This window comes from Danio rerio, chromosome 7, assembly GCF_049306965.1.
Source record: "Danio rerio strain Tuebingen ecotype United States chromosome 7, GRCz12tu, whole genome shotgun sequence".
Lineage (NCBI taxonomy): Eukaryota > Metazoa > Chordata > Actinopteri > Cypriniformes > Danionidae > Danio > Danio rerio.
In genome coordinates, this window is record NC_133182.1 from 57,999,962 (window position 1) to 58,027,455 (window position 27,494).

The window sequence follows — 27,494 nt, forward strand, 5'->3', positions numbered from 1 at the left end:
AGCACCTACAATATTAAATATTTAGTATGATTTACCATCTGACATTTAAAAAAATATATATATATATATGTTCTTGTTTTGGAGTGTATGTAAACTTCTGGTTTCATATACACACACAAAACCAAAATATTCATATATAATTTGTATTAGATGTAAATATTTATTTAATTAAAATAAATAAGCCATTATTTTTTGTATATTATTTATACACATTATATATAATATGTACTCATATTACTGTATATGTTCACATATTATGTAAACACAAGCTTTGAATGGAGTTTTTCATGATTAATCATTTTACAGAACTAGTGTAAATATATATTAATTCAGTTTTTGTAATAATTAAAGTGTTATGATTGAATAATTTTCAATAATATTTTTTTTGTAGTAGTAGTTTATTTATTAAACACATTTTTTACAACACATTGTCCAAACCCAAAGTGCTGAACACCATTACTGATACTTAAAATAACAAATCACGCAACACATAAGTAAGTAAAACATACAAATAAACCCCTAAACATTGAAAAGGCTCAAATGCTAAGGAACAAAGATGCATTCTCTGACTATTTAAAAAAATAAGTATAGCTGCAGCATGTCTAATGTGAGGTGGAAGGCTATTCCAGCATTTTGGAGTGATAACTGTGAAGGCCTAATCCCTTCTCCGCTTACACCGTGTCTTTGGTACAGACAGAAATGACTGATCTGATGACCTTAATGACGGGACTGTATACGTGTAGAAGATTGTTTAAGTATAAAACAATAAACAAGTAATATTTTCTGCCTTTTATTGGATGTATTATATGAGAGATTTGCTATAGCTTTGTTTATCAAGTGTGTTTGTTTACAAGTGTTTCTTATAAGATTTTAAACCTTAAATAATTGCAGTTTATCATAATTAATTTTGGATTTTAAACGTTTAAATATTTATTGATTTCATTTATTGTGTGTGAAGTGTTCAGTTTAATTTTGTGTAAATCCACAGAAATGAGGAAGAAGGTCTGCAGATGCTGTCTGGCCTTGATTATTAGTACAAACATCACTTTTACATTTGCTTATTTTGTAAATTGAATTCTGGATTTGAACAAACCCAGAGCTTGTATAAGTATTAAACTGTAGCTTTTACTTGCAAAGGTTAAAACATTATTTCCTTTTATATCTCATTCAGAAAAGGAGTCATCAATCTTTATAAATCTTTCTTGAAGAGGACTATGTACACTATTTTTATAACGAGGAGTCTATGGTGAAAAGTTTTTTTGTAATTCTAATCCTCTCTTTTCTTCCTCTTCCTTACAAAGGAAGTTAAATGAGAAGCGTAGATTATCTTCTTTGTTCTGCCGATTTTGTACTTTTGCCTTTTAATGGACAAACAGGAGAGAGATTCCACCGATTGTAGAAAACCCCGCTGGGATTATATCCTTTATTGTTTCATTTACTTTCCCAGCGATCCAAGGAAACAGTTGAGATGAAAAAAAAGCTACAAAATGTTAAGAATGTCTTTCATATTATTAAACCGCAAAGACCACGAAACCTTCGGGCCGGCGAAAGGAAGTCTCTAGAAGAACATGAAAACACTTTGTAGGCCTGTTGTTTTGTTGTTTGGGATGCAGTCCAATAATGAAATAATTACCCATGTTGGGCTAACAAGTTTTGTGAGCTCTGACAGTAATAAATGGCTGACAAAAAAAGATTTGTTTCAAATATATATATATATATATATTTTTATGAAAAGCAGTTTCTGGTTGATTCTCCAGGTTTTAGAAGACTGGAAATGGCAAGGACAGTGATAAACAAGGCACAATAACACTTTAAATAACTGCACACTAAAAATCATTTGTTAAACATTTGCAAATAATTCAGTATTTTAGTATTAGCTCTATATAAATAGACTTTCAGTTCCCAGTTAATTTTAACATGTACTTTAATAATTGAAATAAATAATTTGTTTCAATGTACTTATTGTGCAAAAGCATCTTTTTACATTTTACATATACTCATTTGAATACATGCATGTAATTATATCTATAATTCATTTCTGTAATTACATCTTTATTTACACTGTTGACCATCCCTTACACCGGAACCCACCCCTATCGCCAAACCTGTCCCTAACCTTACCTGTATCCCACCTCAAGAGCACTAGAAATGTTCTGCAATACATTATTAACACATTAGGTACACTGTATCTATATTATGATGTAGGTACAAAGTAGTTAAAGACGCTTAATATAAAATGGGACCGATATCAATGAGCAATTTATAAATGCAAAAAAAGGATTTTAATATTCATTATTATTACTGTAATTGTGTAAAAACATAATAAATATAAATTTACACACATTTTCACCAGTGAATAAATAGACTCAACGATGGGCTAAAATTCTGTGGATTTCTGCACGCACCGATTCCGTAAGGGCCTCCTTAAAAGTGATCTACAAAGCATAAATAGTCATCAGTTTAGATGAACTCACAAAACTTTACGATTTTTTGTTCAAAAAGTTTTGTTAACATAGAGTAGATATTACTAAATACTTGAAAAATAAGATGCATAAATGTTCATTTGAGTAATCATTTACTGACTCATTCTGAATGATCTTAAAAATCCCCAAAAATTACTTCTAAATAACTGATTTGTAAAAAATGCAATACTTAATTTAGGTATTAATTAACCATGTAAGACCTCTCATGGATCAATTCCTGGTATATTTAGTATTTTTATATGCTGTGCTGTCATTCTTTTGAGTATTTTCAAATGCCGGATTTCATTAAAATCCTTACATCACTGATTTGAAGTCTTATGTATGTAACAAATCCATAGCACATTAACACAAATATCAATCAAAATTGTCACTGCAGAGAGCATGCATAAAATACTTTTAAACTATATACAGTTGAATTGCACTAATTCAGTTGTGAGATACTTTTATTTTTATAAACAGCATGTCTTGAGTAACCCGAGAACATTGTGCTTATGAGAGCAATTTTGATATAATGAAAATGCAAATATGAAACAATCATTACGCACATCATATACAGTTGAAGTCAGAATTATTGGTCACACTTTACAATACGGTTCATTAGTTAATGTTAATTAATGCATTTACTTAGATGAACAAACAATGAGCAATACATTTACTACTGTATTTGTTCATGCTAGTTACCGTTAGTTAATGAAAATACAGTAGTTCATTATTAGTTCGTTAACTCACGGTGCATTAACTAATGCAACTAATAGCATGGACTTGAATGTTAATAATGCATTAGTAAATGTTCGATTATGATTAATAAATGCTGTACATGTGTTGTTCATGATTAGTTCATGTTAGTAAGTGCATTAACTAATAAACCATATTGTAAAGTGTTACCGAATTATTAAACCCCCTTTAAATGTTTTTCTTTTTAAAATATTTCCCAAGTGATGTTTAACAGAGCAAGGAAATTTTCACAGTATGTCTGATACTATTTTTTCTTCTGGAGAAAGTCTTATTTGTTTTGTTTCAGCTAGGATAAAAGCAGTTTTTAATAAAAAAAAATAAAAATAAAACAATTTTAGGTCAAAATTATTAGCTGCTTTAAGCATTTTTTTATTAGATAGTCTACAGAACAAACTATGCTTGCCTAATTACCCTAACCTGCCTAGTTAACCTAATTAACCTAGTTAAGCCTTTAATTGTCACTTTAAGGTGTATAGAAGTGTCTTGAAATATATCTAGTCAAATATTATTTACTGTCATCATGGCAAAGATAAAATAAATCAGTTATTAGAGATTAATTATTAAACTTATAATCTTTAGAAATGTGTTGAAGAAATCTTTTCGTTAAACAGAAGTTTGGGAAAAAAAGTAAAAAGGGGGGCTAATAATTCAGGAGGGCTTTTAATTCTGACTTTAACTGTATGTGCTTATAAGTAAAAAAATATTGCATTTGTAGCTGTATTTATAAAACTGCTACTGTCTATAATTGTACTAATGCTTAACTGATGAACTTTGCTAACGCGTAATAAATGATTCATGTGCAGGTATTATGAAGTGTTACCCAACAACCCTATTGAATACTGATTTTTTTCAATGTGTTTGTATTTGTTTTAGGAAGAGTACAGGGCAGAAGGCATTACCTGGCATAACATTGATTACATTGATAACACCAGCTGCATCACCCTCATCAGCAAGAAGCCCACAGCACTGCTCCACCTACTGGATGAAGAGTGCAAGTACGTCTACTACTTTTACACAATAGACTTTTATTTTAATGTTTTAAGAGGGTTCCACTATAAATAAACGTTTTGGTGTTAAATTGACCATTTGTTATGTAAATATGTAATATATAATAACTTAAACTGTTAAAAGCTATTCGTCTTTAGGTAATTAAAGTTATTAGTAACTAATAAAGTTATGGTAACTAATAACTTTAAATTTTCCTAACTTGATTAATTTGATTTTGTAAAGCTGCTTTGAAACAAGGATTATTGTGAAAAGCTCTATACAACTAAACTTGAATATGTAAATATCAAACACTTTCTAGTTTTATTTAAAAAAATGTTTTTAAGGGGAAAAAATCATGCCTTTTTTTACAAGATGTAAAATACGTCTCTGACGTTTGTATGTGAAGTTTAAGCTCAAAATACCACGTAAATAGGATGTCTGTTCACTATTTGAAACGGCTTCTTTCAGTCCTTATTGTGCTGTTTGAGTGACTGCCGCTTTCAATTGAAATGAGATTGTGCTCCCACCCCTCTTTTGAAAATAGGGCGGAGTTACAAGTGCCTATGTGTCAGCATAGTTGCAGATTTAAAAATCAAGACTTACCTCCTATGCTAATGAGGGAGAGATTGTCACTAATGGGTGGGGCTTTTTCCCTCTGATGACATGTACAAAGGGAGAATGTCAATCAAAGTGTTTCATCCGACTATTTTTGTGAAGAATGATTATAAACAAAAATCATTAATAAATCTTTACCATTTGTTGTTATATTCACAGGCTGCTGCCAAACAACTATGTTTACACCCCTTATAAAAGTGATTTCTGCATAATAGGTGCACTTTAAAACTAAATTAATAAATACATTTCAGATTTTAGCAACCCAAAAATGTTATCTCTGTCCAAAACAAAAGCATAAGAAAAGAAAAAGTAAGACTGTCTCTGCCTAAAATAGCTGGAAACCTGACTCTCCACATCAGTGTTTTTCATAGCTCAAATCTCTAATGTCTCATTCTTCCTGTTCCTGCGGCTGAGTTGCTTTTCTGCTGAAGTCTTGGCAGCAGCTCTCATTCTTCTCAAGGCCAGAGGAACTGCACAGGTTTATAATATATTGTCTCCAGAATCTCCGTCACGCTCTTTATGACCACTTTCACTTTCCGCTTCAACACTCCCAAGTGCACTAGAAGACCTCCGCAAACCTCCAAAATTGTTTCAGTTTGGTAATTAGGCATAACACTCTAGTTTGTGACCAATTCTCAGCATACGAATGATTTTTAGCAGAATATTTCTAGTTTATTGCCTGTTTATTACACTCAGAAAAAAATGACTTTTTTTGCTTATTCAAACTTTCAAACTGTTCAATTCACTTCAATTTGTAAAAATGATTAAGTTAACTTTAATCATTTGTGTTGGGACAACAAGAAGCAACATGCTTATTTCACATGGCTACTATTTTAAAAAACGAAAGCGAGGCTGCGGTGGGAAGAAACTAGGGTTGTCAAAATTAATCGTTTCTTCGGTGCATCGTGATGCAGACGCGGACAATTTGGTATCGGTTCAGTAATAATCATAACCGGTTATGAGTGACGTCATTTACCTCATATGCGCTCTGTAACGAGGGAGACGATCGTGAGTATTTACAACGCTTTAAGTACTTAAAACTCATAAACTGTGCACAATTTCACTGTGTGTGTTTGCTGGATCAGTCTTTCACTGACATATACAACAAAAGCCCCTATTTCACTGAGATCGAGAGAATGAAAGTAGCCTACTCCATTTCTCTCTCTCTCGCTTTCGCTCTGTCTCTATCTCTTTCTCTTTCTCACTCACACACACACACACACACACACAGTGGCCCATTTGACCTGCGGGGGTGGCTTTTCTTCTCCTCTCGGCTGTTTTACAGCATTACGTTTGGATACAGAAACGAGCGCGTGTCTGCAGAGTTTTCTCCAATGTGTCTATCATGCATCAGCTGTGAGATCGCCGCTGCCGCCTGCCGCTTATCAGTGTCACTTATCTGAAGAGCGCAGCGCGCAAGAGCCAATAGCAACCGTTTTTGTTGAGGGTGTGACCAATCAAAGAGGTGTAAGAGAACTAGACAAGGATCAGAAATTGAGCTGGATGTTTATATTTGTTTATATTATTTGCTTAATGCTCGTTTTGTTTAAAGTTACAGTTTGTATATCTGACTGTATTAAACGACAAAATTGTATTACAAATAATATATAAATATATATATATATATATATATATATATATATATATATATATATATATATATATATATATATATATTTATACATTTTAATACAAGAAATGCTGCTGTGAAGAAAATATAAAACTGTGTATGGAAAGCATCGTCAATGCACCGTGATGCACCGAAATATCGAATTGAACCGAATCGATGGCATGATAATCGTAACCGAACCGAACCGTGAGACTAGTGTAGGTTCACAGCTCTAGAAGAAACCCAGAAGTACTGTATAGAATCAGCACTGTAAACATTGCGACAACATGCTGTGGACTACAAACCTCCAGCTGTTGCTGTGATTTCAAAATGCAGACATGCTGTACACATAATTTTAATATCTTTTTAGTTTAGTTTAATTTATATAATTAAAAGCATATTAGGCATCAAACTAAATCTTAATCTCTTTAAGAGTAATACGCTTAAGTGTCCTCCTAGGCCTCAGTTCATTGCACCGTGTAAACATCATGAGGACATTTTCCTGCTTTAACCTATATAACCACTAAAACAATGCAGTCCTCTGTACACCCTTGTGTTGTCTGTCAGTGTTGTTCTGGTACTGATGTTTAAAAAACATTAATTTCCCACTAACAACAGCGGTGATTTGTTATAGTATTGACCAGAAATGACTGTGATTGGCCATGAAGGTCATCAGTTCACTGCTCTTCACCGAGTGCAAGCACAGATACAGGGATACTGGAGTGTGTTAAAGATGCAAAGATCAGTTGAATCATAGCGAATCGCTCGTCTGTTTTTCTATATGTATATTTACACTTTATAATAAGATTCTATTAGTTAATATTATTTAATAAGTTTGCTAATAAGAGCAAATGATAAAATACATCAGTTACTATACATTGTTTATCTATCTTTGGTTATGTCAGTTTATGAAAATAGTCATAAACTCACAGTGCAATAACAAGTGCACCTTTGATTTTAAGAATGCCTTAGTAAACGCTAAAGTATAATTAATAAATGTAAAAGTATTGTTAGTTCATGATCGTGCATACATAATGGAACCTTATTGATGAGTGTGACCAAAGGCTCTATTCAAGTGCAGATATTTTTTTCTATTCACAGTTTGTGTGCTCATATTTACCATTAGTGACAATATCTGTTAAGGTCAATGTATAATGAAATCATGAAATAAAAATATAAAGCTGAGCTTTAATGAGTTGTATTGCCCTGTGCTTCAGTTTTCCACAGGCCACCAATCAGACCCTTCTGGACAAGTTCAAACGGCAGCATGAAGGAAACAGCTACATTGAGTTTCCTGCAGTGATGGAGCCAGCTTTCATCATTAAACACTATGCAGGAAAAGTCAAATATGGTGTGAAGGTCAGTGCTGAATACAGCTACACACATATGCTACGTTCTGTGTTTTTTTGTATTTATACACACAAACAAATGACATGTTCATCGGACAAATGCTGAAATGTCTTTATTATAAACATGAACATCACAAGCAATGGGTGTAAAACTAAATACATCTCATGTTTCAGTAGTGTTGCTACATTTTAGAGGCAATTATATGGCCATCTGTTTGGTTAATATAAGAGGAAAAACTATAGTTTTAGTTTTTTTTTTTTTTTATAGAAAATAATTATAAATGTTACACATTTTTACTACTGTAGGGGCAGTTTTGATCATTCAAGATTTAATCAGGATTATTCATTGAAAAGTGAAGATCCACAATTGTTTCAATTTGCATCACAGAATGCTGTCTTTTTTTTTTCTAAATCGCAACTATTGCGTCCTGCGTTCCTGAGCATATATCACATTTCTCAGCTTTTATTTACCTTTAAACAAAAAGTGTCACGTCTAAAATTATTCACATCCTTTACAAACCGCCACAGTCTGTGGGAAAATCCTATTTTTTATACCATTCAAGTAATCCAAGCTTTTAAAGCATCCTAATAAACCTGATTTATTTGGAACAGCTGTTGTTATCAACTGAACAAGTGAAAAACAGAAGCTGTTGGTTTGTGAACAGTCATGGCTTAGACAAAGGAGCTCAGTGAATACCTGCGGCTGCGCATTGTGGCTGCTCACAAGTCAGGAAAGGCCTATAAGACCATATCTAAATGTTTTAAAGTTCCAGTGGCTATAGGGAAAAGTATTCTTAAAAAAAAATACAAGACTCCAAAAATGACACCTGTGTTGGACAGGAGGATAATGAGAGCAGTAAAAAAATAATCCAAAGATCACCACCAAGGCAATCCTAATGAATCTAGGCTCTGCTGGTGGCAACATTTCGAAGGAAGACAGTCCATCAGACACTGCACAATGCTAGGTTTCATGGACGCAGATCAAGGAGGACATCACTTCTCCAGAAAAGACACACAAAAGCTCATTTGGGCTTTGCAAATGCTCATTTAGACAAAGAAGACTTCTTGTCTTCTGTTTTATGGTCAGAACTAAAATGTAATTGTTTGTCCTCAATGATGTAGTCTTTATTTGGTATAAAAATGAGACCTTCAACTCTTAGGCCTTGTCTACTCTTATACGTTTTTGTTTTAAAACGCATAAGTTTTGCTACAGTTACACCTTAAGTCCACACTATGCCGGAGTTTTCGAGCCCTAAAAAACGGAGCGTTTTGAAAATGATTAAGAGGCTATTTTGGTTTTAAAATGCTGCTGCTCCGTGTCAAGGTGGATGGTGGGGAAACTGAGACATTTGAAAACTGAGTTGTGGCTGCAGAAGTTCACCCGTCTGATTGGGGCTTTTTCACCAATATTAGGCTAGTGCACAGAGTTTGTCGTGTAGCTACATATTTATATGAACGTCATCTTCAGTGTATGCATATTTATTACAACACGGAGCCTATAACATTACTGCCTCCTTTCATTTACATACCCTCTGTTTTACTGAATATCAGCTTTAATAATCAGTATTGGCCATTATAAATATATAATGTAACATACGTTTATACAATATAGGCAAGCAATCAGTCAAACGTGCAGAATCAATGTATGCGGTTACATAACTTAACATATTAGCTTTTCTTTGCGCTCAACCAAAGCACATTACCTGAGAACAAGTAATAGATTCAAAAGTCCAAAGAGTTGTTAGATTAGAGATAAGATGAATACATATCACGTTTACCAACTATAGTAAGATGAAATCTAGCTAAAGATCCTTGGTGAGCTGTCCAACCTGCACTGCTTTCACCTGGGGAGGTGTGCTCAAAGCACCTGCTGACTGCCTGGAGCTCAGACATGCACATAATGTGCGTTTTCAGTGGTGTAGTGTGGACGGAGAGCTTTTCAGAAAAGCTAGATGAAACAGAAACTTGGGCACCCATGAACATTTCAGCACAAAATCAGCCAAAACACACACCAATAGTGGTGAAGAAATGGTTAGCAGACAAAAACATTGAAGTTTTGCAGTGGCCCAGCCAAAGTCCTGACTTGCATCCAATTGAGACTCTGTGGCGGGAGCTAAAGATCAGAGTTAAAGACCCTCCAACCTAAAAGAATTAGAGTAAAACGCTAAAGGTAAATTTGCAAAGATACGAGTGGAGAAAATTCTGGTCAGCAATTATAGCAAGTGTTTGATTGCTTTAATAGCAAATGGAGGTTTTCTATTGATTATTGAGGAGGGTATGCCTAATTTTGGATATGCCACTTTTTGTTTAAATGTAAATAAAACGGTACATAAAGCTGAGAAATATATTTTGCTTCTCACAATGATGCCTCTTGTACAATGTCTTATTATGTATTGGAAGAAGTCTGTCTTTCCAGCCCAAAAAAAAAAATTGGTTGAATAAAGGTAACTTTAAGCCAGAATTTACCCGGGGTATGAATAATTTTCGGTAGGTAGATAGGTAGATAGATAGATATACAGGTAGACAGACAGATAGACAGACAGGTAGACAGACAGATAGACAGACAGATAGATAGATAGATAGATAGATAGATAGATAGATAGATAGATAGATAGATAGATAGATAGATAGATAGATAGATAGATAGATAGATAGATAGATAGATAGATAGATAGATAGATAGATAGATAGATAGATAGATAGATAGATAGATAGATAGATAGATAGATAGATAGATAGACAGACAGACAGACAGATAGGTAGATAGATAAGCATTAATTTATTAATTCTCCAGGTCATGACGTAACCAAACAAATCCTTAAAAGAAAGAAAAAACAAACCAATAAAATCATCCAGTGTACAGCCTGGTTAAGTTTGGCCGAGTTTGTCAGTCATGAGAAGCTGATCCTCTTATTTACAATATAAAGCCTCTGTTCATGTGTTATATAATGGAGCTCTGCAGGCCTCACTCTCTCTCCTCTCTGATGTTTCATTGGTTTCATTGAATGGATGAGCCTCTATTGTTGCCTATTAGAGCTGGGCATAATAACATCCAGTTATCTGACCTTCTGTGTGACCTGCTGTCCCAGGACTTCAGGGAGAAGAACACGGACCACATGCGGCCAGACATCGTCGCGCTCCTCAAGAGCAGTAAGAACGCCTTCATCTGTGGGCTGATCGGCATTGACCCAGTGGCCACATTCCGTTGGGCTGTGCTCCGAGCCTATTTCAGAGCCATGGTGGCCTTCAGGGATGCTGGCAAAAGACATGTGGAGAAACGCAGCGGTGAGTCAAATCAGTTTGATTTATCATTTCAATCTTTTTAGTTGTACCACAGATTCTTCAATGAATGAGAAAGAAAAAGAAGAAATTATTTCAAGTGTTAACATTTCCTTCCTAACAATGGCATATTCTGCTTTTTATCTTTTTATTTTCTTTAGTATTTCTTTACAATCATACAAGCTAATTTTGATCAGTGTAGTTCTATCTTTTAAAGTAATTCAGTTTACTTGTTTTATTTTGAATTTTATGTATTTTGCAGAATATATAGTCGCCGATTGTCTGAGGGAAAAAAAGGGTTCCACTTTATATTAAGTTGCTTTAATACCTAGGTAATACATGCATTTAAAATAAGTACAATATACTTATTGTGGTCAAATTGTGTTGCACAACACTAGTGGCACTTTTGAGGTGCGATACGGGTAAAGTTATTGACAGGTTTAGCAGTATGGGTGCAACAGTGTACTGTAATAAATAAAAATGTAAGTACAATGTAAAAATATGTTTGTATATGCAATAAGTGCTATGTTCTAATGATTAATTTAAATATAAGTACATAGAAATTAAGGCTGCTTAATATAAAGTAAGACTAAATACTGAATGATAACTGTTAGTACTGTAAGCAAAACAACTAGCTTGTTCCACGGACTCTTACTTAAATGGGTGTGTGTGTGTGTGTTTATTTATATATATATCCCTTTAAAATGCTTTTAAAAACATGTTTTTTTTGCGGTAAGATATATTGTGATATTCTTTTTTTTTTCAAAAAATGAAGGACACAAGATTTTTATGTTATTATGTTAATGTTAAAGTAATTTTAATTTCTTCTGGTCACAAAGGCTCTATTGATTTAAAAAAATATACAAATAAAAACTTATTTTGTAAAATCTATTTTAAAATTACAGTATAAAATAATTAGTTTCTACTAGGGCTGCACAATTCTGGCTAAAATTAGAATCCCCTTTTGTTTTGTTTTTTTGCTTAAAATCAAGATCACAATTTTCTCACAATTCTGTAGATGGAAAAATAAAGGTTAATGAGCAGGCTATTATTATTGTTATTTCTCAAACATATGATTAAAACAACAATAATATTATTCGGCCGATTATAATAATATTATTAAGTCGACTGTAGGTTAAAATGCTCAATTTTGAACAGACTTTAAATTTGTCCTGGTTGTTAATGCACAGTAAAGTGATTAGATCAGAATCAGATCAGAATTCTGAAGTTACATATGCTTGCCATCTGTCATCGACAATATTGTTAGACCTTTTTTCCCCACTGTTAAAATGAGACATTTGCCACTATCAGATTCCTTGTGCATTATATTCACCATTATATATGCTTAGTAGTTTTATTTTAATGCACAACACCATTCGCTATAAAAGAAAAACACATCAAATGCTTGTCGGAATCATAACTCTAAAATGTGATGATTATTTAAATGATGTGCTCACTTTCGGTTTAACTTTTTTTCTGCTGAGTTCATGTCATTGCTGCAGTCACTTTGAGATTAAAAACACACATGCAAATCTTCCCACACGTCTCCCAAACTATTGCCTTGTGCAACAAACAGAATTTTATTTTTAAACTTTATTAGCTGTTATTCACAGCCTATGGTTCTGTTCACTAAAGTAGACATCATTCTCACCATTCTGTGGTAAACAAGCAGCTCACGTGTGATTTTGCGGGCACGAATACGTCAATACATTAAGAAAGAAAGAAATTTTTTGGGTGAATTATACCTTATAAATACAGTATGTGACTCTTTCAACACCATTTTTAGGTGTCCACATTGCTAAGAAACATATGAAGAACAATGTGAAAACTTGGCTGAATCGTAGAATTGCTGGATTAAGATCGCGTGTAGAGTCAAATCAAGATCAGAATCTTTTTTCGATGAAGCGTGCAGCCTTAGTTTCTACTGTAGTTTAAAATGTATTTCCAGTCTTTAATGGTTCTTTAGAAATTATTTTAATACACTAATTTTATTCTCAAGGAAGATTTCTTGTGCTGTATTTTTACAATGGAGCACTTGCTGAAAAATTGTATTGATAAAGGTATTGGGGAATAGAATAACTGGAAACAGAAAGACTCAGTGAGCCTATTGCATCTCAGCAATCTCACCCTCTGTTTAGCTTTTGTGTTTTGTTTTTTTGTTTTGTTTTTGTTTTGTCTTGTCTTTGCCTAGTCTTCTTGTGTTTTGTTTTATTTTGTTTAGTTTTGTATGATTTTTGTTATTTAATCTTTTAGTTTTTTTGTTTCATTTTATGCTTCATGATTTGTGTTTTATTTTTTCCCTTTAATTTTAATCTGCTAGAGCAGTCACAAATTACTGCATTTTGGGGTCTGTAATATTTAAAAAATTGTCCTCTCACTCTCATATTTAAAATGTATTATATATAAGCAAAAAAATATCACAAATGAAAAATGTAAGGACTATTTTGTATAAACTGTATATTGCCTAAATAACTGTTAGGCCAGCTCCTCCTGCTTGAATTCTGTTGCTCTGCTCTCCAGCTTTCCGGTATCTACAATGCCTTTCTTCTTCAATTACAACAGTTTGAACATCAGTAGTTTAGTGCTGCCAACTGCCTTTGGATTGTCCTTCCACATGTGTCCTGTCGTGCATTTCACTGTGGCTCAGATCTGGTTGTTAAAAGAAATTCTCTAATAATAGAGTTTGATCATGATTTAATGCTGATAGTCAAGGTTTGGCTTTGCAGGACAACTCTAGTAGACAAGCACAACCTATTCCTCCCTATTTAATCTGTCTCTTCTCTCTTTTCTCTCTTTTTTATTTTATTTTTCTTCTTATTTTTGGCTTCCTAAGGGCATGACGCTGCTGCTCCAGCTGTGAAAAGTGTGGATAGCTTTAGTTTTCTGCATCACCCTGTGCATCAGAGAAGCTTAGAGATCCTGCAGAGGTGCAAAGAGGAGAAATACAGTAAGCCTGCCTTTTCTTTCATCTCGTCTCCTCATCCTGTGCACCCTGGGCCTAGACACGAGAGCTCCTGTCCCACAGCACGTTAAAAAATAAATCCCCATTGCGAATAACTGATTGGATTCAGTGCTGGAAGGTTTTGCTCTCTTGTCTCTGGCCGTCCATCTTGCACCTGTCTCTCTTTCCTGCATGATGTCAGTTTGGGCCTGTTTCTTTCACTAACCGTCCTCTGTGTGGCTTCAGTCCAGCATGCATGTTTTTCGGGCAGTCCTCCACTGTCCCCTCACTGGAGCCCCAGCTCGACTCCTCCAGCTCACTGCACGCACTCGTTTTTCGACGACAGCGGGCTCACAATAGGTCTGCTTGATGGAGGTAGCACAGATCATAGACTATACACAAAATGATGATTTATTATACACACAAACTTAAAAGATCTGTTATTTATTAGGCATTTTAGTGCTTCATGATTCGTTCTTGTAGTTTTTAGCTGGGTGATATAATGGACTGGTCAAAGTCTTGTTTTGATGTCTGTGAAATGGTTTTTGCATACATAGGATGCATAAAAAATGATATAATTATCAAACTATGTAATGTTTCATCATCATTAAGCTTTACAAATGTATTTGTGTAAAATAAAACTACAACATATTTACTTTGACCTCAAATATTTAAAGGAACAAGTGATTAAATTTGTTATTTTTGAGATTAATAAAAGCATAATGTTTATAAATGGATATAAACTACTGTAGTGGCTTGAATGATTTAAAACGAGTAGTTTCTTAGTATTGTATATTATATAGATTATTTGACAGTTTTCTTCATTGGTTTGGCAACTTTCCTGAAACAGGAATCACATTCTCAACACTAAGATTGTTTGGCAAAATAGTCGTACAGTTTAGCACAACCCTATAGCTCAGTTGTAAAAGCTTATATATTTCTTAAAACTGTTCACTTATACGTCAAAACTAAATTTTTTTCTCATATAAACAGTCAGTGCCCCCAATATGCTCTGTCCCTTTAGAATTGTGTAGGCACTGCAGGTCAAAACGTTTAGATGGTTTGTCAATATGGCAGGACCGTTGAAATGCCTCATGTTCATCTTTCAGTCTTAGCCCATTTCTTGAAACCGGTTACTTTACCGTTTTTAGTCTTTTGACTGAATGCAATTGTGTATAAAACTAAATACAAGAAATGAGTAAGATTTATAATATTTATTATAAATCCTAAATCCTATAATATTTATTAAAACCCTCCAAGGTTTCACATCACGCATTGTACTCAAACTGCCAAGGAAATTGTAACCATTATCAATGACACACATACAGTAAAGAAACTTCCATACATCAGAGTAAATAGAAAATGCACTGTATACAGCATAATATACTGTAATATAAACACACAAACAAATAAACTATGAAAATGATATGCAGCCTACAGTGGTTTAAATAAAGATGCTCATACTGTTTGGTCATCACCTGACTGTCTAATTTTGACAATTGAACAGACTATTGCATGTGATGACTTATGCAATGAAATGAGGCTGACATTTTTGCGGCGAACAATCATTACACTGAGAATCAACAATCAGTTTAGATCAACTGATCTATTCACTTGAGGATTGTGGTAAATGTAGGCTACCTGTACTTAATCATTTGCAAATATGTACATCGGCATTTACAATTTGGTGAAATGAATGACAAAATTACTTCTGTTGTTAGAAATTGCCAAGTGGTTTGGGGGTTTGTCCATGTTGTTTTGAGATTGTGATTCCTGTTTCAAGAGATTAGCCAAACCAATGCAGAAAAACTGTAAAATGTTCTCAATCTAATATTAATCAAACATAATTCTTTATATTTTTATTATTTGAATATATTATAATAATAGTATATGTAATAATTGTAATATTTAAACATTTAGTTTAAATTAATATACAAAACGATACCCTAAGTATATATATATATATATATATATATATATATATATATATAATAGAGATATGTGTAAAATAGAGAATTGATAGGAAGTATGTAATCAAAACAATCAAACATACAAAAAAAAAACACTTATTGAATAATAAAAAAGAAAAACTATTGTGAAACTCAACTGAATAAATAAATAAATAATTACAAAAAAAACTAAAGGAAGCTGAATAATAATACAAGAAATAATAATAATAATAATAATAATAATAATAATAATAATAATAATAATAATAATAATAATAATAATAATATAAAAATAACAATAATGATAATATAATATAATAATAATAAAATAAAAAGAATGAGGGTTTATTAATTTGCTATCAAAAATATACATGTATGTTCTACTTTCAATATATCATTCAACTTTAAGTGTGGTGTTTTGAGAGTCTCCAGGTGTTTTAGTATGGGGATGTATAAACTCAGTCACGGTGTGTTTGTGTGCTGTGTTTGTTTGTCACACATAACTGATTCACAGCAGCATGTTCTAAGTAATTCATCTCTAATTAAATTGTCTTATGTTTCATTTCATCAACCATGGTAAATTAATCAGCGTCACATCCTGTTATTCTCATAAAAGCCATTACACAGTCCTCTGTTAACCTCTCACTCATTTATTCTGCATATATCCCATGAGTCTTGGATCAGTCTGGGTGTACAGACATTGTGATGTGTTTCAGGTGTGAACAGGAGGAATCCTCGCACTCCGCTCTCTGATCTGCAGGGAAGCAACGCAATTAATCAACGGTAAGAGCTTTTCACATCTGACCTGTATCTCTACAATAGTTGATACTCATTTCCTACTTTAAGATCCTGTGAAGTGCTTTAAAATTTACATTTTTTATTCGATGTTTGGCATAATCTCAATTGAAGCAGTCAGGGAGGGCGGGCCATATTGTAGCCCCTCCCTTTAAAAAACAACCAATAGCGTTTCGTTTTTATCACAGCTCTGCCGGTAAGAGTGGTAGTGAAAGTCATGAAAAGCAAATGAGAAACATCTTGAAAGGGGGCGGGGCATGTCAGATATTATAGAGCATTTGGTCAGACCTAATTAGAAACTAATGTATGAGGAGGTGGTGCCTAAAAAGCTGATCCATTTCGGTGGATTATAGATATGCTGAAGACTAACATGCTGATATTAACATCTATTTTGTTTTCTAGTTTCACAGGACCTTTAAACTGTTTGACACTTTGCAAATAAATTTAGTGAATGTAGGAGACTCTTCTTAATGATACGTTTATAAATAATAATAATATTAATCATCCTTATCATATTAAATGTAAAATTAATGCATAAAAAAATAGCTTCCAAAATCTAATCAGATGTTTTGCATTCGGAAATTGGAAAGTTTTATTTTGATTAAATTATTGATGGTTTATCAAGCCCAGTATTTTAAGACTGGATCAAATGTGCTTAAACTGTAGCTGTGGTGGCTGAAAGTGATGTTCAGCCTTGTAAAAAAAAAATGCATATCTGTGCCCTTTAATCATTTATATACTACAGAGCTGTCAAATGCTTGATTCTGATTGGTTTTTGTTCCAAGTTGTGCAGTCATTTAAATGAAAACACACAGTTAAAGAAGTTTCAGACAGATCTTGATCATTTTAGTTCCATACTGTATCACTACATTAGATATATATTTTTTTCTTCAGTAATTTAAAAAGAATCAAAACTCACAAAGAAAATTGAATTGATGCAGTGCATTTTCTTCATTTTTTTATAAAAGCAGACACCAAAATTGTGTAAATGCTTAATTTTGTCTCAGTTTGAAGTATAAAGGCTAAAGATGAAATTTCAGCAATTGATTTCAAATTATCCAAATTATTATCAGTACAAAAAATATTTTGTATACCTGTAATTGTATTTCCTCCCCACTTTTTTTAAATGCACAATTCACGCTATTGACTAAACTAGCTCAATAAACTACTTTTTGTCTGTATATTAATAGTTATGTAAAAAGCAACTAGTTACTAAAAATTGAGTTAACCCGTAGCCTTAAAAGCAACAAGTTCATTTTACTTTAAAAAGCGAGTAAATCAGTTTATTGGAAAGGTTAAGTTGATTAACTTTTATAATTATGCGCATAATTAATTAACTTAATAATTGTAAGGCAATACGTTTGCTTACTTTTTAAAACAAAGTCAACTAATCACTTTAAAGGCAATAGGTGTACTCACCTTTTATAATTAAATCAAACTTATAGTTTTTTTACAGTGTAAAGTAGTTGGGTTTAGGTTTCGAGTATAGGAATCTACAGTAATATTCTGCTTTAAAAGTGATGATAAGCAGTTCTTAATAACAGGCAGGTTAAAAACCAATATGAATGATGTGATTTGTTACTTAAACTAACATGTTAACAGTAATTCGTCACCTTATAAGGTTCTATCTGACATTTTTGTCAACATTGAGTTATTAACATATTCTTATTAAATGACAACTTATTTTCATTATGGGATGATTTTTATAAGTTGTTCACATTTTAAAACTTTTTATATAAAAGACAAATGTTATACACATACAGTTTGCTATATGGAATGCAACAATTTTGAAGTTCAATATCTCAAAATCATTCAGAACGCAGATAGAACCTTATAATCCCAAGGTGACGAATTGTTTTAAGATTAATTATAAGTGTACATGGCATCCCTCATCCCGCTCTATATATTTTCTTGGAGGATCTGCGCTTCATTTGCTTGCACGGTCAGTTCTGAAATCCCCTCTGTAGTTTCCTGACACTTGAACCTTTTTGTTTTTTTCGAGCTAGAAATAAAGCTTGTATGACGAGCCCCTAGTCAGTACTCACACGGCTTGTTAAGTTCTTCATATGGGTGTGGGTGAGCAGTGACTCCACAGAAATCCACAGGATGACCCCCGCTTCATGCTTTGTTAGTGACTGCATGGCACACAGATTAGTCTTGATTTCCCGAACAAGTGCAGGAGCCCAATTCACAACAGCTCTTTTGTTGCACTGTAAAGTCCCCCTAATCTGTTTTGCAACCCCACACACTTTTTGGGTTACTAAGTGACCATTAAACACCAGGAAACAGCAGCTGCTTCCTGCATGATGTTAGAGAGCAGATATTCGCTCATTTGGAGGATAGACCCTGAACTGATGAGTTATTGCTCCATGAGCACATGCTCCGATAACCTCCTGTGTACAAAATATTGCTTGCAAATTACTGCCGTTTCACTCACTATTATGTGTGTGTGTGTGTGTGTGTGTGTCCATTTGAGTTCCCTATGAGTTTTACATGCAGTGTAAATAATAACATAATAAGAAGTCATGATGACATATGTTTTTACGTTTTTTCGTTTTTACGAATTTAGTCAAGAATTAAGTCAATCATGTGTCAGCTTATTTACAGTAATTAAAACTAACTTAAACTTAATGTTTTAAAGATGCTGTATGTACGTTTTTGAATTTTCTAAAGCATAAAAATACCATAACATAGTTGCAGATATTTAAGAATCATGCCAAGTGAACATTCTTTCGTGGTCTGGAAAACAATGCTAAAGTAAAAATAAAGTTATTCTGCTTTAAAAATGTGCATTACATTTTGGAACGTCTGTCTTTGATTTTGCCTCTTTAAAATGCCCAATGCCAGTTTAGCCAATTATATTTCAGCCCCCCAGGTCGCCTTAAAGGAAAACAGCATATTTCATTCATTTAGTCTGGAAGGCTCTCAAAGCACGTATTCACGACTGAAATGCAACCTCCAGTGAACATTAGCAGACTCCGAAATGAGACGCAGATTCAGAGTTCCACATGAGATGATTATTAATTAGCAAATAATATAAATATTACGAAAATAAACATTAGGTGAGCAGGTTAAACTGTAACCCAGTGTCCTAAAAACACGCTACTTAGTGAGATTTGCTGTGATAAGAAATTTGGCTGTTTGAACCAGACAAAACACAACAGAAATGTAAATACAGCCATTCAGGAGCACAGAATTATGCACTCACTCATGAAATAGTAAGGTTTACAATCTAATTAATACATATTAAACCTCTTTAACATTATTAAATATACATACTGAACCACTGATAGGTGCTGGAGACAGTTTTAAAGTTTAATATCTAATGATTTATTTTTTATTTTTTAAATCTGAGGTGAACTATCTGCTGCTGCTTTCAGTATAGGGCAATAAATGTCATGTGAAATGGCCTTTAAACTCACATTATATGCATTTAACACTGAATAAAGAAAATAAGGTTTACCTGAGGTGATTATTGTGAGTTTTCTGATGTTCAACTCCTAGAAAAAGAAGCTGTTTCTTAAATATAAATTTGAGTTGTTGGTTAGGACAAAAACAAACAAAACAAATATTCGTTCTATCGTGTGCTGTTGCATTTATTTAGGACACAAATTAAATCAGCATTTAGACTTGATGATAAGGAACACTCCTGTTGGTCCTCAGTTTGGCAACTTGCACTTGCATGTGTTTTGATCCAGGAATTATTATTATTCGAGGAATACCTTGTTCAACCACTGGGTGTCAAACTAACATACTGCACCTTTAAGTCAGCTTAATTGATGTAAGTCAAAATGACTTGTGAAAATAAATTGGTTCAACTTAAAAATTTAACTGAGCAGCATATTTTATTGTGTAAAAAATAAAATCGTCTTTTATTTAGACAAATAATCTTGACATGAAAAAAATAAAAAATAAATAAAAAAACTAGGGGGAATAAGACATGACTGTCATCTTTAGTCAAGTTTACTGTAAAAATTGCTGGGTTCCACAAAATTGATTTGTGTTGGGAGAACATGAAGAAATTAAGTTAACTCATTAGCTTTCACAAATGTAAGTGGATTAAACATAAATTAAGAAAAAAAAGATTTGTGCTGTTTCTGCTCATTTTAAATAAGTAATTTGAACAAACAGCAAATGTCATTTTCGTCATCATAAATATTAAAGCAAATCTGGACGTCATGTGTCGGCTGTTTGTGAACACTAGACAGATGACTGAAATAAGAATGTATGTTCTGTACCTGTGTGGGAGGATGTGATAGTCTATATTGTCATTCCACAATAGGAAACCGGTATTCTGTATCCAAAATTGCCCATTTTAGCCTTAAATAGTGCACTGTTTAAGGGAACAGCCATTTAAAGTGTTATCCGAATCAAATGTTCTCAACTACACTGAACAAATCCACCAATGTACACTCAACAGCAAAGTCCGTTTAAGGCAAGTCATTTCACTGGGGGTGGCCATCTTTGAAACTCCTCTTGGGCAGTATGCTCGGGCATTCTGTTTGAATGGGGAAACATTAAATTCTGCAAAATTGCTTGATTTAATTAGGATTCAATAATACAATTAAATAACAACCATCTCTTTAGTTTTATTTCTAAACATTTTCATTTTTGTCATCAGTTTATAGTGATCACTGATTGGCTCCTGTACTAGAAGGCGGGGCTTTAATTACCATATTGATCGATATACTACTCCCCAATCAAAACTGTACGAGTGACGTGGCTTGTGCATTCTGTAGTCTTTGCTCAGTGGTAGTGGAGATATTGAAATAAATAGTTTAAAAAATAATTAAACTTTCAAATCGCACATACATTGTTCTAACTTACAGCATCACAGTTTAAATAGTTTTTCTGTTTTGATTTTTTTTTCAGCTATGATCTTAGTCCCGCAAGCCTAAACATTATTTATTTGTTATTATTTTTTTTTACCAAAATCTTCATGCATCAGTAGTTGGTCATTTTGGCCTAGTGAGTTTATATGTTAATAAACCTGCCTAAGCTTCTGTAGTTTTTCCACGAGCAACTCTGCCTTAGTTTTATTAAGTGGAGTTGTTTACAATTTGTGTGTTGCGATAATTCTTGCCAGAAGTTTAAATCAATAGATCTTAGTGGACAGCTCGTTGTTGTGATAAGTTCATCTGGAGTGGATAAGTTGTATGTTATGTTTGGCCTGTTTCACAAATGTTGCATCTGTGGTGCAGACTCGCAATCAGTATTTACAGTAATATTTTTGCTGCAGCAAAAAGAAATAACTTTTTAAATAGGCCTTAAAGGAGTCAAGAACTGCATTTTTGTTGAATTAAATTATGTGTATACAGTGTCAATTTCTTTCTTAATTTACTTACAAATGTGATCTTTTCTAGTTAATAAATCTGCAAATATAATCTGTCAACACTTAAAGTGGATCTAAATGTTTTTTTTTTTTTTTTTTTTTTTTTTAAGTTTGTCTTAAGACAAGAATGGGTGTTTTTAAAGAGTTTTAGGGGGGGTTGACTACAGTATGTACAATTACATTGCTTCTATAAAAATATAGAAGCAATGTATACCATGTATTATCATAAACTAATTTCTCAATCAAATTATTGTTTCTTAGTCCCTTGCAATCATCTTGATATGTTTAACCTTCTTTCGTTTAAAACTAGAATTAGTCTGTAAAATATATTTACAACAAATTTATACAAACAAATTTTGCTTCTCTTTTTTATTTTTTCACAGAAGTGTTGAATATATTTAAAGCATTTAAGGCAGGTATATTAAAAGTTAAATGGACCGAAATATTAAATAATCACTTTCTTTATTTTTTCAGTGGATAATATCGAGTTACTTTATAATAAATTACTCCTAACTCTACAATTTTTGCATTTATTTACAGTACAAATTACAATATTTGCATTGGACAAAAAAATGCTAATGTAGTAAGGTCCATTGTACAATAACTTGATAAACCTATTCAACTGTTCATTAAAGAATATATCTAATCAATCAATCACATGGGAGCAAATTGCTTCATTTTTGCAAGGTCAAGGCAATCTGAAATTTAGACTGGGCATCAGAATGAGGAAGAAAGGTGATTTTAGTAACTTTGTATGTTTTTGGGGCTGGTCTGAGTACTTTAGAAATTGCTGATTTATTGGGATTTTTACATACAGACATCTCAAGAGTGCAACAGTGAATGGTAATGCAACAACTGATAATATTTAGGCCCTGTTTACCCTAATATGTCTTTGTTTGAAAACACATAGGTTTTGCTATGGTCATGCCTTGCGTCCACACTACGCCAGAGTTTTCGAGCGCTGAAAACTGAGCTTTTTAAAAATGCTGTCTAGGTTTTAAAATACTGCTGCTTGGTAACTGTTGATGGGGGGAAACGGAGTCATCTGAAAATGGAGGCATGGCTGCAGACATTCTCTTCTCTGACTAAGGTTTTTTCCTCAATATTAGGTAGCCTACACACAGTTCAGTCCTGCATCCACTTCTTTTAAGTTCAGACTTCGCAAGTTTGATATGGAAAACAAAGTCGCGAGGACATGTCGGGTACATCGTCAAAGGGAACAGTGTACTTTATAACCTCATTCACATCACCCATCTTAATAAAATGAAAACATGATATAAGGAACTGCCTATTTTCATTTTGATGTTAACTTAACAGACACCAAAAATGTTGAGGCGTTGTGTAGCTGCATCTTTATATGAGGGTCGTCTTCACTATATGCATAGTTGTAACTAAACAGAGTCTATAACATTGCTGACTCCTTTCATTTTCAGTGAAAAATATTAATCAAACCCTCTCTTTCACTGAATATCAGTTTTAATAATCAATAATGACCATTATGAAAGTATAATGTACAATAAACATATACATTATAGAAAATAAAAGGAAGCAAAAAGTCAAATGTGCAGAATCAGTGTACGTGGTTTCATACATTAATATATTAACTTATCAGCCAAAACACGTTACCTGAGAAAAATAGATTCAAAATACCAAAGCCAGGGAATTTGTCGTAAGATATAGACAACAAGATGAATTAAACATCACGTTTAACAAATATAGTGAGATTAGATCATGCTGTAGATCCTTGATGAACAGTCCGACTACAACTGGGTTCCACACAGTTCCTTCACACAGTTCCTTCATGTCCCAATGTCCTTGAAAGCCAAGTGTCTCATGAGTTTATATTTCAAATTTGATTAAGATAACATGCAAAATGAGATTTCTATAAAAAGTTTACAGAGGCTATATCGGTCTCCTTCTCTCCCACACCATCAGAGGCGTTTTCTCAAAACTGACCTTCCCAAACTAAAACAGTAACAGTTGCTGAATAATTGGGTCTACATTCACAGTTCATGTATCTTTGGAAAGAAGACACTTTGAGCTTGATCATCCATCGGCTAGAGCAGCCAGCCATATAAAACACACCTGAACCAATTAATTAGGACCTGAACACCACTTGATAATTACAGGCAAGTGTGTTTGATATGGGTAGCAACTGAAATCTGCGGGAAGGTGGCTCTCCAGGAACTGGGTTGGCCACCGCTACTCTAGAGTTTATAATGTTAAAAATGAAAAATAGTTATCAATGCTTAAGTAATGTAAAAAATGCACCACACTAAACATTTTATTATTACATAAACAAATACTGTATGTGAAATCAGTCCTGATGCAATACACAAAAAGTAATAGGTCAACAGCTACACATCTGTTGAATATACAATTTGAATTTGATGCCAATATTATGCAAAATGAAATTCTTTAATTATTTTTCTTGTGAATTTTCTCCCTCTCCTTGTTTGTGGATAAGCAGTATGAGGAAGGATTCTAACAACTATTTGAATCTTTTCACATACCACTTATTTTTTAGTTGTAAAAAACTGTGATTTATTTGAGCACAAGTAGTACATTGTGATAAATAAGTCAAGTGTATATGCAACAACAACAAAAAGAGTTGTTGTTTTTCTTTATCACCTCTTAAAAAATATTTTAGAAGGAATTTAAATTGTACAGGATGGCTAATAACTTTACCTTCAACTATACATGATAATCCCAGCTCACAAAAGGACACTTTTTTATTTTGTATTTTTCTTTAGACCAAGCAAAATTCATTTGGTCAACGCCACGCACTTGTAAAAGACTAATTCGTGAAAAAAAGTGTATTCAGCAATAAATGCTGTTGTATGTATCCTTAACATGTGTTTTTGTTGTCACTCACAGAGAGGGCTGGAATGGGCGTCCTGGGAGACAGAACCGCCTGTCTTCATTTGGATCCTTCAGTGAGGAGGAGGGAATCTTCATCAACTCTACCAGCAGTAAACTCCTGGAGCGAGCCCATGGCATCCTTATGTAAGAGTCTCTCTCTGATACACACAGCTTTAGCTTTACCGTCATTGTTCACACTTTAATTTAACAAATAATTCCCACTATTAATAAACCATTAACTATGACTTTTGCCTCTATAAACTCATAATTGCCTGCTTATTTTTTATTTAGATAGTAATTAGGTATAGGTATTAGGTAGGAATGGAAATGTAGAATACGTTCATGTAAAATATGTACTGTATAAGTGCCAATAAAGAGCCAATACAATAAAACAGGTACGTAATAAGCCACTAGTTAATAGTGAGAATTAATACTTAAACTAAACCTTGTTGAGTACAATTACATACTGCAATACTGTAACCACTATTATTTACTGTTGTTGTTTTTATTTTTCAGGAGAAATAAAAACTATAAGATGAAGCCCAGTCTTCCTAAGGTGCGAATCTCACAGCATACATTTTGAGAGTTTTTGTTTATTTGTTGGCTTTTTTTGTTTGTTTGCTTGCTGAGTTTGTTTTATTCTTTGTTTATTTTGTATGTCTTGGTTATTGTGCATTTGTCATCTTTGATTTTGGTTTAGTGTTTTTGTTTGAATGCTTTTAGTTTTAACGTATGATTTGTTTTGCTTTTGTTATGTTTTATTAGCTTTTATTCTGTTTAGATTAGATTTATTTAGACTTTGGATTGTTTTTGGGATTGTTTTATTTTATTGGCTATTGTTCTGTTTGTAAATGTTTTACTCATCTCTGCTCTGTTTTGATTTTAGCTTTCGTATTGTTTGGTCTGTTTGGTTTTGTTCAATGTTTGATTTAGTTTGTTTAATTTTGATTTTAATAAGTTTTGTTCAATTTGGTTTTGGTTGCTTTTTAAACTACTGTGTCTGGTTTGTTTTTTTGTTTTATTCTGTATGTTTTATTCTGTATGTTTTTATTCTGTATGTCTCTGCTTTTGATCAGTTTTGTTTTGTTTTACTCTTTTTAATGATTTTATTTTGTTGCTTTTGTTCTGCTTTGATTTGTTTTGTTTACTTTAAATTGTTATTGGGACTGTTTTATTTTATTAGTTTTTGTTTGTCTTTTTTTTTCTTTTTTTTTGTTTTCTTAGTGTTTTGGATTTACTCTGTCTGGTTTACTTTTGTTTTATTCGGTATCATCAGTGTCTGTTTTTGTTCAGTTTTGTTTAGTTTTACTCCTTGTGATTTTATTTTGTTGCTTTTGTTTTGCTTTGATTTGTTCTATTTAGACTTTGGTTTACTTTGGATTGTGTTTGATTTTTTTTTTTTTTTTTTTGTAAGTTGCTTTTTTTCTTGTTTTTGTCTTCTTAAGCTCTGCTCTGCTTTTTTGTATTGTTTGGTCTGTTTAGTTATTTATTTTAGTTTGGTCTGTTTGTATTTGTTCAATGAGGATTTGTTCCAAGGTGTTCAATTAGTTTTTTAGTTGTTAAATTTGGCTTTGATTGCTTTTTTATTTACTTTTTTAATTTACTTTTATTTTATTCTGTATATTTAGTGTCTAACTTTGTTTGGTTTTACTCTTTTGTTCAGTTCTGTTTGTTTTTTCTCCTTTTAACTTACAAATTGTATTTCAATTTCACACTGTGTTCTTTGTTGCTTTTGTTCTGCTTGTTTATTGTTTGTTTTGTTTGCTGATTTGATTTTTTGCAGTTTTTTTTTTTAATTTTTTGTCTCGTCCTGTTTGTTTTATATTTGTAGTTTTGTTCAGTTACCTTTTGTTTAGTTGTGACTTATAACTGACATTCTTTGTTCGTCTGTGCCTACAGCACTTGCTAGATGTAAAGTCTCTAAAGTATCTGAGCAACCTTACGTTACAAGACCGCATTACAAAGTCCCTGCTGCATCTCCACAAGAAAAAGAAACCTCCAAGTATTAGTGCTCAATTCCAGGTCAGACCTAACTTACTCTTCTACTCTTTTTTTTTTTAATATTATTATTATTGTAGTCAAACTAACTATGCTCTGAATCATGTGTATGTTGTGTAACTATGGTGTAGTTTCCACCATGTTCAGCTCTGGGTTCTTGGCACCAAATAAATGACATCACGTCTGTCTTTGATACAATAACATTTTCATTTGCTTTGTCATTCCCACTATCCTTTGTTTTGATTTTACTTTTTAATGACTTCTTGTTAAAATGTATAATAAATAACATTAATTTGTATTTGGCATATGGCTTTTTTTCTAGACATTATGTCCTTAATTAACTTATTATCACTGTCGTCAGCAATGTTTTTGGTTTCACAGTGTTGGGTGTTTCCTCAACCTTGGTCATGTTTGGTCCTGTAAACTTTAAAATTCAATTATAATAAATTAAAAGACACTTTTTTAACTTAAAATAAACTTTTCAGTCTAGTTTTTAATCTATTTGTCTATTTAATAGTGACTTGAAATGTGAACAGAAAACACATCTTGCTTTAAGTTAG

General features: G+C 32.8%; 2 protein-coding genes across 51 annotated transcripts in view; one reads left to right on the forward strand and one right to left on the reverse strand.

Annotated features, from left to right (window-relative positions):
• The window catches only part of adamts7 (a disintegrin-like and metallopeptidase (reprolysin type) with thrombospondin type 1 motif, 7), a 610,954-nt gene that overhangs the window by 285,648 nt on the left and 297,812 nt on the right, over positions 1-27,494 (reverse strand). The gene's annotated exons all lie outside the window — the stretch shown is intronic.
• Positions 1-27,494, forward strand: part of myo9aa (myosin IXAa) — a 253,527-nt gene that overhangs the window by 174,458 nt on the left and 51,575 nt on the right. For 32 of the 50 annotated variants that reach the window (NM_001423815.1, XM_073905946.1, XM_073905954.1 and 29 more), the window contains 8 exons: positions 4,092-4,213; positions 7,647-7,788; positions 10,868-11,063; positions 13,891-14,004; positions 16,664-16,730; positions 24,952-25,080; positions 25,453-25,492; positions 26,836-26,958. In NM_001423815.1, the coding sequence (NP_001410744.1) occupies positions 4,092-4,213; positions 7,647-7,788; positions 10,868-11,063; positions 13,891-14,004; positions 16,664-16,730; positions 24,952-25,080; positions 25,453-25,492; positions 26,836-26,958 (933 nt within the window). Of the gene's footprint in view, positions 1-4,091; positions 4,214-7,646; positions 7,789-10,867; positions 11,064-13,890; positions 14,005-14,244; positions 14,374-16,663; positions 16,731-24,951; positions 25,081-25,452; positions 25,493-26,835; positions 26,959-27,494 lie in introns of all 50 variants that reach the window. The other 18 variants (XM_073905943.1, XM_068222114.2, XM_068222115.2 and 15 more) reach the window with 2 other exon arrangements.